The 11,153-nt window shown below is 30.8% G+C and overlaps 1 protein-coding gene across 4 annotated transcripts; it reads right to left on the bottom strand.

Annotated features, from left to right (window-relative positions):
• Positions 1 to 541: 541 nt before the first annotated feature.
• Positions 542 to 6,030, bottom strand: LOC145043817 (Aldolase-type TIM barrel family protein). Of its 4 annotated transcripts, none has more exons than XM_078992580.1 (13): positions 5,908 to 6,030; positions 4,883 to 5,103; positions 4,671 to 4,797; positions 4,439 to 4,566; positions 4,275 to 4,344; positions 4,050 to 4,152; positions 3,305 to 3,422; positions 3,117 to 3,198; positions 2,512 to 2,573; positions 1,971 to 2,043; positions 1,742 to 1,825; positions 1,289 to 1,369; positions 542 to 1,008 (listed from the first exon to the last, which is right to left on the bottom strand). In XM_078992580.1, exons 1-13 carry the CDS (start codon positions 6,028 to 6,030, stop codon positions 817 to 819), a joined length of 1,464 nt encoding a protein of 487 aa, XP_078848706.1. In that variant the 3' UTR covers positions 542 to 816. The 4 variants fall into 4 exon arrangements, with proteins under 4 accessions (XP_078848706.1, XP_078848728.1, XP_078848721.1 ...); XM_078992602.1 differs by having other exon boundaries at positions 4,883 to 5,011; positions 5,908 to 6,005; XM_078992595.1 differs by lacking the exon at positions 5,908 to 6,030 and adding an exon at positions 5,836 to 5,898.
• Positions 6,031 to 11,153: the final 5,123 nt, after the last annotated feature.

Raw genomic sequence — 11,153 nt, 5'->3', positions numbered from 1 at the left:
CCATTGCTCCTTATTTTCATACAGTAAATACTCAAATCATTGCTCCTTTCTGTAATCATTAATCAATTTGCTGTTTCTTTCGATACCCTTCGTTCTTCCTCATTCTCAAAGGTTGTAGCACTTACATGGTAAGATCAACTGATTAATATTTTTGTTAGTATTTATGTGTTATGAAAGTATCTATTATGCCTAAAAGAATTATAAAGTTTCCCAATTATCACCCCTAAAAACGCGTATTTTTCAAGATTCTTCGTCTTAATTTTTGAAAGTACGATACCTAAACTAAAAGCAAAAGAATATAATTGCAAGTTCATTTATGATCTATCGCACTTTCATATACTTGTGTATTACATTGCTATTTATATATATATATGTCCATGTCTATACATTTTCATGGATTTTTATGACACGTGTACATGTGGCATGTGCTTTTTTATTTTTATTTTCTTATTTGTGTTTTTGCATATGTGCATTTAGGTGTAATCACATCTCAACAACCGAGGCCTTACGAGTTAAACCCACAAGAAGCATGCAACAAATATGATTTCTAAGGGATTAACATTCCAAGTTGTTCAATTTTCTTGGGTGTATATTGTATAGTTTATAAGAGATATTAGATCTCTTGTTTCCCTAAAGAATTTCAACTAGTGCACACGTACAAGGTTATGGAACAAAATTTTGTAATGTGATCACAAACTACGACTACGAGATTGTTCGATAAAACTAAAAACCATTTAGTGTCCAATGACTTCAACCTCTTAATGATTCAGTGACAATGACCTCTGAATGGTTCCATTAAGAAGCTATCACATAACCCTAAGCATACAATAACTCTTGTTCTTGTTCTTGTTCTTGTTCTTGTTCCTTAGGTGTATAAGGTAATGGAAGGAAATTCTTGGAATGAAGAAATTTATCTACACGAGTTGTAGATGATGAAGCAACAATGGGTGAATCCAATACTGAATCAGGAATTGCCATTATAGTCTCCTCCATCAGAGATTTGAATGTCTACAAACATAATTAATAGCAATTAGCAAATGCAAATCAATAACTATTTTCCTCTTAATGGATTTATTAGAGTATTATATATACAGTTTTTTTTTCTTTTAAGTCCTGTATGGATAAAGTAGTTGAACGTCTATTTGTGTATTATATAAATGAATAAATGACTGTTTTACCCTCATGATGTTAAAAACTATAATTGTTTGGGTATATTTTTTTATTTCTTATTTACTAAAATTTAAAAAAAAAAAAAAAAAAAAAAAAAAAAAAAAAAAAGGGAACTTGCCTTGCATTGATGGAAAGCAGAATCCGCATTGCGCTTCCACACACCGTTTCCTGGCTCCCCCCAAAATAGTCCATATAAAGGCTACACAAATCAACAAATAAAATAAATAAATAAATAAAGTACATTGATATTTTAATCCCCAAATTACCTTTTTTATAGATATTATACACAAGTTTCAATTTTTTTTTTCTTTTGTTTAATTTTAGGTGACACTTCTGTGGGGCTCTGGTTGAATATGGTTGGATTTAAAACATGAAGAAACACAAGGGCAAAATGGTCATTTTCATGGAATTAACAGTTACGCTGTTAACAAGGATGATAAATGGAACGGAAATAAAAAACAAAAACTGGAACTTCTCTACCATATCCAAAAAAAAAAAAAAAGAAAAGATATACCAAGGAAGGACAAAATTGTAATTTACTCAGAAAGAAGGAAATAATATATCTTTTTACCTTAACCAAATCACGGAGACTTGGTTTACTATTTCCATACATTCCTATGACTGAATCTGCATACACCTGGTACTTCTCCAACACCTACAACAAGATATCAATATCACCTATTTTTTATTTTTATATATCAAAAATAAAGGCAATGTACTTTCCATTTTTACCCATAATAGCAATTGCTGATTAAAGAAAATATAGAAACAATAAAAGTAGATTGCTATTTTATGCAAACCTGACGACGAGTGACACCGCTAGGTGGGGCCCCATATATTTCAGTGTCAACATTCCCTAACATGGACCATGAACTGTCAAAAAAATTGCACACAATAAGTCAATTAGTCAATTAGTCAAACTCAAATATCATGTTTTTTTTTAATTACTTAGGCTATGTTTGGCAGACTAACTGATAGCTGAAAAGCTAGTTGATAAAAAATGACGTTTGGTAAAAACTAGCTGAAAGACATAAAATGACATTTAGAAAAATATGTTTTTTATAATTAATTAAAGGTATACTCGAAAAATTTAGAAAAGCTCCTGAGTAGCTTTTTAAAAAGCTAGCTTATCAGCTACTTTTTGGTTTGTCAAATCTGATATTTTATAAAAGCTCGAAAAATAAGCTGGCTTATCAGCTAATTGTGGTGCGTCAAACACAACCTTAATGGACATAATAGGGTAAGCTATATGTGTGTTTCTTTTTTACTAAAAGCAAAAATAAATAATAATAATAATAATAATAATAATAATATAATAATAAAGTGGTTATTTGTTTATACTTGTGATAGGCAGCACGACCAACCATAACACCATGAGCTCCTTCTTGTTGTGCTGCGCGTACCTAGTAAATTTAATATCAAGAAAAGAAGGTCAAATATATTTTTTTTTTTACATTTGTTTTATTTTTTAATAAGGAAAAAAAAAAAGAGATTAGTATTTTCTAGAGTAATTACACGAATGGTCCCTATGGTATAGGGTAAATTACGTGTTTAGTCCCTAACTTATTTTTTTAACTCGGAAGGTCCGTACTGTTTGTTTTTGTTACACGTTTGGTCCCTATCTTACCTAAAAAAACTATTTTGCCTTTGATTTTTTAATTTATTTAAATAAACACACCCTCAACCTCATCCATCTCACCTTACCTTACATACCCCATCATTTTTTTCCTATTTAAATAATAGTCTTTTTAGGTAAGGCAGGGACCAAACGCGTAACAAAAACAAATAGTAGGGACCAAGCGCATGACAAAAACAAACAATAGGGACCTTTCGAGTTAAAAAAAATAAGTTAGGGACCAAACGCGCAAATTACTCCAAACCCTAGGGACCATTCGTGTAATTTACTCTATTTTCTATGAAAAAGATAAAAGGAAATGAATGCTTACCTCATCGATGCTATTTATGCCACCATTAATTGTAAAGCGGAGGTCTGGAAAGTCGCGAAGGAGGGCATAGAAGTACTCATATCTGCATAAAATATAATTATAAAAACATGGAAGAAGATGTGGTAAATTTTATTTTTTATTATCTAAATAAATAAAATGAAATGAAATTGTCATTTTGATTTACGTACTTCAAAGGAGGAATTTTGCGATTATCAGCAGGGCTAATTCCATTAAGTAATGCCTTTCTTGAATGTATTATGAAATGCCTAGTTGGCGATTGAGAAGAAACTTTATATATAAAATCACCTGCAAATTAAAAAAAAAAAAAAAAAAATCAAAATAACAAAAGATGACAAAAATAGCAAATGTAAATATAAAAAAGTTGTAAAAATATTAATGCGTCTACATACATCTTATATATGATTAAATTCCAAAAATTACACCGATACTATTTTTAAGAGTATCTAAAACTACAGATAATTTTTCTTTTTTCGATATGTTTAAATATAACTTCAAAATATTTTTTTCCATAAGAAAATTTCAAGGTATTCTATTTTATCCAACTTTTTATTTTACAAAATACATTTTTCTGATATTATTTTATGAAGTATCAACTATGCACAAAATACAAATACACCTTTATTTCTATATTTGAATATAACATTACTTAGTGGATAGGAAGATAAATAAAAAATAAAAACATTACATACTCAAATATTCTTTGATTATTAAAAAATCAATTCGAATATAAAAACTTTCAAATGATAAACATAAATTTGTTTATTTGTTAAATACATAATACAAATCCCAACTGAACATGAAATATGTCTATATGAAACTTCTTCAACTGTATATCTTAAAGAAAGTTTTATAAAACAAACTGGAGGAATGGATGAAAATAAAAAATAAAAATCAATAAAAATAAAAACTTACAGAGTTGTTCATATGAATCATGATCATCAACACCAATACGACATTTAACACTAACTGGAGCATCCGTATTAGCAGCAATCACACACATAGCCTCAGCAACAAACTTCCCTTGCAAAAATTAACCTAATCAAATTAACAAATAAATACAAAAAATAAAAATAAAAATATCCTTTCTACTTCTACATTGATCAAAAAAGCATGCATCCAAGAAAATCTTTCACAAACCTTTGGATCAAGCATAAGACGCACACCAAAACAACCATGTCCTGCTACCTTTGGACTAGGGCATCCACAACTAACAAAAAAAAAAACAAATTTCAGCATAGCTCTTGTGCAAAAGACGTAAATACCCTCCTCTAAAAGGAGATGTGTTATGAAAAAGAACTCACTTTAAGTTAATTTCATCATAACCATATCTGTTTGCTAGTCGAGTTGCTTTTGCAAGATTTTCCAAGTTATTTCCACCAATTTGAAGTACAATCGGATGTTGTTCTGGAGAAAAAGCTAGAAATCTGTCCTGAGCAATCAAAAAGAAACATAAGTCGAAAAGGAACAAATATAATCTTCATATACAGATACATTATTTGAGCAAATATAAGTTCATTTAAATAACTTGCATACCAAATTCTTCTCCTGATAAACAATTGTTTCTGCAGCAAGCATTTCTGTATACAGCCATGCATGTTTAGTTACAAGGCGGGCCATAGTTCTATAATGATTATCTGTCCATTCCATCATTGGGGCAACACTGCAAAACAAGAAAATCAATAATCAAATCATTCAAAAAAAAAATGAACTTTTAACATTGTTTAAACATCTTATAGATATTTTACCTGAACCAAGGAGGTAAATACTGTTCCACAACCATTGAAGATTTGGGATGTAAATGATGGTTTTGTTGGTATGCGTATAACTTCCTTGATTTAGAAGATGAAGTTCCACAAAGTAAATTTGGAGGGAATCTGCGATATTTATTTTTGGGGAAAATATAAGGAGGTGTAAAAGAAGAAAGCAAAGCATGTCCAGCAGACTTCATCATCCCTCTTTCATGAACCTATCAATTGGATGAAACTAGTATTAACAAGGATTTCCTAATAGCAGCTTTCTGGTTTTTTGATTTATGGAAACAGGGATTGTGACTTCTCTCTAAACCTAACTATTTAAGATTAACATCAACTGTTCCTTCTAGTACAGAAAATAGATGCGGCTTCCTTATAGGTCAAACATGCTAATTTGAAATTTGAAATTGGAAATTTGATAATCAATTAGCTTTACAATAATTTGGCATACTTATTAGGTAATCTATGTTCGTTTTGAACTGATAAAGTACTGGCCTTCTACGTGTCACCTGAAAATGCTTCTTGAGTTCGGAGGGAGAAATGAATATCAGCAAGAAGCGAAGAACAGACTAATTAGGTATCAACTCCTACTGCAAAGAGATCCGTCTAAATTGAAACTTTTCATCATGAAGTTATGATTAACACTTGTGATTTGTTATAAATTCATTAACAATTACCTTAAACTCTGCTAAAACATAATCCAATTCCTAAGGAAGTAAGAGGCAATCAATTTCACAAATCGCATGCATTTAGCATAAACATTATTGAAATACACTAAGCCTTAAAAGTTCCAACCCTCATTCAATGGAACCAATTAGCACAAAATAGGGAATCCTAGCAGAAAAAAAATCGAAAGCATCAAATTTGCACATCCCAGTAAGGGAATCGTTGCAACTTTCACGGAATATATGTGGAGCACTAAACAGAAGGAAAAAGGATTGTCGAACCATGGAAGATACTGAAAAACAAAGATAATGAACAACTGAACAGGAATTGATAATAAGGAGTTAGGGTTTTACGTGGAGCAAATCTGTGGTTGAATTGAGCCCTCGACGGAGAGAACGGTTGGCCGCAAAAGTCACTTCGAAGGCGGATGTAAATTTAAAGCGGATTTTCTTATAATTGCAGCTGGACCCCCTCATGGTTTAATTGTATCAGTTAGACCCCCGATACATCAAAGAACAAATGAAAGATTTGCAAACAAATATTTAGTTGAAAGTAAATGAAATTATGATCATTTATTGTTTTACCGTTGTTAAAGAATTTAAAATGAAATATATGTTAATTTATTTATTGTTTTCATTAAAATGCACAAAATATTCATTGTAACTTATTAGATAAAACCATAATAAACTAATAAACATTTTAACTATTTAACTATATTATCTCGAATATTTTTTAAAATCATTGAGGATAATGATAGTAAACACAATGGAAAGTTTATGTTGTGTTTACTACCAATGAAATATACTTTTCCTCACAGGTTTAGGGGATGTTTGAGATTATTTATTTAGAGTATTTATTGGATTATTAGGGAACTAATAAGCTATCATAAGTGAATAGCTTTTGTTTGTAACACTAAGTATTTTTGATCTAGGATCCTTGTCTTTTTTGAAAAATTAAATGAAAGGAAAATAAATAAATATGATAAATATGAAAATAAATAATTAATAATAAATTAGAATGCTTAAGAACGATTAGAATATCAAGCATAACATTAAAAATAAACTTTAATCTAGAAGTACTAAAGTTGCTAAGTTCATGAAACATGAGTTTGACCTTATTTTGATTAAGTGTAGTGACTAAAATGTCTACAGAGTTAAGAGTTAGGTGTTATTTGTTTTTTCTGAAGTAAAATGTATGCAGTTTATAAATCATATATGCAAACCTCTACGGTAGAAGAGGTAGATCAAATATCTGCAATCTGAAAGAAGGAGACTATTTCTTTTTTAACATATACAGAACGTTAGAATAAACTAAAATCCAATTAAACTTTTTTTTTAAAAAAAAACTTAGAAGATTTTTTTTATAATTTTATGACTTTATTATAGATAATTAAAAAATATAGATTAACTTTTATGCATATGTATAAAAAATGAAAATTAAATGGTAAGAATTACCGTATATATTTGATAAAAACCAACAAACTTTTATCGTAAAGTTATACCTAAACATTGTAATTAGTGATAAAATAATTTAGCACATAACATGAATGAAAATAAACTTTGATTTTAAATGAAAATTTTCAAAGATTTTATTTTACTTTTCAACTAAATCAATTAAAAAACTGATCATAAATACTTTTCCAAAGAAATGAATGATGTTGCATTAAATAATGTTTTATAAAATTTGGCATAAAAAAATATAACACAATATTATGATTTTTTTTTTTTTTTGCATATCTATATAAACAACTCTACAAATTATTATTGTAATTAAATATTTATTTTTAAATTTGTCACATAGGTTATGATTGTGTTATTGAACCTTCTTTTTCTTTAAGTATTGTAATCTTTTTTCCAATTTATTTATCACAGATAAAATTGGAATAAATCTAAGTTTAAAAAAATAAAATAAAACACACACACACACATGACAATAACGACAACAACAACAACAAAAGTATATGTATTTTTTCGGTTAGAAAATGTCTGAAGAGGTGTGAAGACTCTGGTCCACATTTGCGCCAAGAATAGGATGCACATACCTTTTTTGGTCTGTAATATTCAAAAATATAAACAGTCTGCAAAACCTAATGTTTGTGTGTGGTATGCGTGGCGCAGACAGAAGAGGGAAAGAAAGATCTACAAATAAAAAACAAACAACACCTTAGTCTTGGTGTGTTAGCAAGTGTAGAAACTTCTAGGTTAGTTGGTGACTAGTTGTGGTGAAAGTGAAATAAATAGGATTTGAGGGGTTTAAGTTGCCAATAAAGTTAAAGTTTAGAAGAAAAAGTTCACCTTCCCTCCCTTTCCCATTTAAAGAAAAGTGAGCTGGAGAGATTTGGAAAGGGATAATGGCTAATTTTATGATTTGAGAGAGACCTAAAAGATAAAGTTTTTGATTAGTTAAAGAACTAAAGGTATGGATAATGGCTAATTTTTATGATTTGGGAGAGACCTAGTAGATAAACTTGATGATTAGTTGAAGAACTAAAGGTATGGATTGCGCAGTGTACTCAGAATGTACAATTTTACTTGTTTTCTTCTTTGAATTCAACATATAATTTGGAGAATCATCCTAATCTGAATTAACTTTATATTATTCAGTTCTAAATAAGTTTCTAATTCTATTTCTACCATCCATTTTCAATCTACACTAAAAATCTCCATTGCATTGCTTAATTTGGAGTTTGAATGTGTTTCTGAAGCTTTGAAACCCTAAAACTATGAACTCAAAATAAATATTTATATTATGATATTGATGATGTATTTAACCTTGTTTCAAGTTTTCTAACTCATTTCTATATATAGAATCCATCGTAGTTAGAGTTTTGCACCTAATTAACTAATTGGAATTGTTAATGTGCTTAAGAGCTTAAATGGAGGTTTGAATTTAATTTATGACTTTATTATTCTTTTTAATTATTTTAAACTTATAAAAATGTCATTAATCCAACTCATAGTGTTCATTGATTCACTAGTGTTGATGATCTAGTATAGAAGTTGATGTTATAGTTTAATTTAAAGATCAAATGGTTTCCATTATTCGTAAACAAGTTTTTGAGTTTAAAACCATAACATCGTCACATTGGAACCATATCATGGTTTATTTATGATTACAAAAGTTTTAAGATGTGTTAGGATGTATTTTGACTTAATATGTCATTTAGAGATAATATTGATAAAATTATTGTCAATAAAGGTTATGGCTTAATTTTAGAGTTTGATGTCGTCATGTGTGCTTCATCAAGCTATTGAAACAGTAATTCATCTAAATCATTATGTTACCAATGATATAATTTATTTTAAACTAGTGATACAAATTACTAGGTCTTAATGTATACATATAAGTTGTTTGGAAGGTTTAGGAAAGGTTTAAGTGCAAATGCACCAAAGTATAATGCTTAAATAAGACAAAAATCATGAATGGAATGAGTTTAGGCACCACACAGGTTGTATGGATTCCATATACAAATTAGCACAACCTATGTTCGGTACTAGAAGGAAATAAAGGAATAATTAAAGTTTGACTTGGTTGACCCTCTATGTGACAACCCGAAATTTCCATTCTGAACAAACCATACCAAACCAATAGAAGTTAGAAAGTTTGACTCGGTTGACCTCGTCTGACCCCGAAGAACTTCGGCGCCCCACAAATCGTGAACTCCCAAAACAAGGGATTTCAGGCCCCAATCTGATCCGCCCCCATCTCAACCCTGAAGGATCAGAGTCTCTCCTCCAAAATCTCCATAATACCCTCCTTGACAGTCCCGAAAATGATTGGGGTCCCGTCAAGGATTCCCCTGGTAACCTCGGATGCAATAAGCTCGTGCCGCCTCTCATCGATGACATCAGTAGTGTCTCTTGATCCCACCCCATATCCAAACCCCGATACTGATCCTCCTGCTCCAAATCGTGTCACCACCATGCTGGACTGAAATATCATAAATCACAATGATCAGGATTTCCATATAAGGGATCTTCCCATACCGGTCCTCCTTGAAGTTTTAAAATCTAACAGTGCTTCGGGTACAGCTCCTGTGCTTCCCGTAGTACGGGCCCAATACTACCTTCCACACCTACATGTACCTTTCCCCACTGCTCTACCTGATAACTCCAATTCGTCCCACAACCAAACCATATCCCACAATTACCAAGTACATCAACCTCAAGTTGTCCTAATATTTACTCTACTCATATCAATCAAACCAATCATGACAGGTTGCCCTTATGCATGCATATTATACACAGAAAAATGACCAAATAGACTTTCGAATAAAAGATTCTACCCTAGGACCACAACCAAACAAGGAACGGGAAATAAGGCCAAATCGATCATTTTGAGGCTATAAGCTCCTAATCGTATACAAATTTAAAAGAATACACATAGCAAGTTCCATATAATCAACAAGGCTCAAATATCAGTATAACATGGCTAACATATTGGGGAACTACTTACTTAGCTCGGCTGATCACGCGTGTGGCACTCTCATCTCTCATTTCCTTTTGAAAACCCTTTTAAGTTACTTTTGAAATAATTTTACCATTTCCTTAGTTTGAGTCCTGACACACCCGAGAGTGTGCCTGAATCCCTCAAACCAAGGCTCTGATACCAACTAGTAATGACCCAAATTTTTAAAGAAAATTTTTAATTAATAAAGCATAGTTGCATAAACCGTGAAATCCCATGATATGTGCATATTTAGTTTGTATTAAGTATAGATTTTTATTCATTTATTAGCTAAATTATCGCATATTATGGACAAAAGGTACTTAAAAGTGTTTAAATTGCATTTTCAGTCCAAAAATGAAGCTCGGAAGCAAAAGGAAGCAGGAGAAGCAGTTAGGAGCTCGAGAATGGAATAAAGAAGAAAAACACTAAAAATGGCACCTACTCGGCGAGTCAGATATCCTACTCGGCGAGTCCAATCGAAGAATCGAGAAGATAATGACTCGGGATTCCAGAGAGTTATCGCAATACGGGGAATGTGAGATGGACTCGATGAGTCACCACTTGACTCGACGAGTCGATTCGCTTATTTAAAGATAATTCCACCGATCGATTAGAGGGAGTTCTGGGACGATTCAGAAGTACTTTGCTATGATGAAGAAGCCAGAAAAACCCTAGAAGTCGACGAAGGAAGCTAGAATTCAATTCCGGGGAGTAATTAAGGCAAAATTTCATCATTCCACTTATTCTTTTGTTTTATCATTATGATTAAGCAACTTGACTTTGTTTGTTTGCTGTTATTTACTTTAATTATGAACTAAAACCTTTAGACTTCTATTTGGGGATACAAAGTTGACAATATGGTTTCATTGATTGGTAGGATTAATTCCAAGTTGGTGAATTTTTGTTATTTCAGCTTGCTAAAGAACCTTGTGTGTGAATAATAATTAATTTTCTATTAATAGGAAGATAATGGATTAGCATGAACATCTATTGATTATTGACCTCATATGCTATGTGATCACTATACTATATGTCTAGGATTAATGAATATGAAACTAGAATTAATAAGAAAATTGAGTAAATTCATGTGCAAGCTTGTAAGATGACCATCAAACAAGAAGTTAATTAAAATAATAAATTAGTTAACTAT

This window comes from Lactuca saligna, chromosome 1, assembly GCF_052625555.1.
Source record: "Lactuca saligna cultivar CGN05327 chromosome 1, ASM5262555v1, whole genome shotgun sequence".
In the NCBI taxonomy this organism is placed as follows: domain Eukaryota; kingdom Viridiplantae; phylum Streptophyta; class Magnoliopsida; order Asterales; family Asteraceae; genus Lactuca; species Lactuca saligna.
The sequence above is the reverse complement of the archived record's forward strand: the minus strand, read 5'-3'. Positions and strand labels throughout refer to the sequence as shown.

Bases quoted from the DNA above. Each gene is read 5' to 3' on its own strand.
- LOC145043817 (XM_078992580.1), bottom strand. From the start codon at position 6,030: ATGAGGGGGTCCAGCTGCAATTATAAGAAAATCCGCTTTAAATTTACA. The intron at 4,567-4,670 runs GTATGCAAGTTA...TTGATTGCTCAG, and splicing joins TTTATCAGGAGAAGAATTTG to GACAGATTTCTAGCTTTTTC. The intron at 2,044-2,511 runs GTATAAACAAAT...TTTTTTTGACAG, and splicing joins GGTCGTGCTGCCTATCACAA to TTCATGGTCCATGTTAGGGA.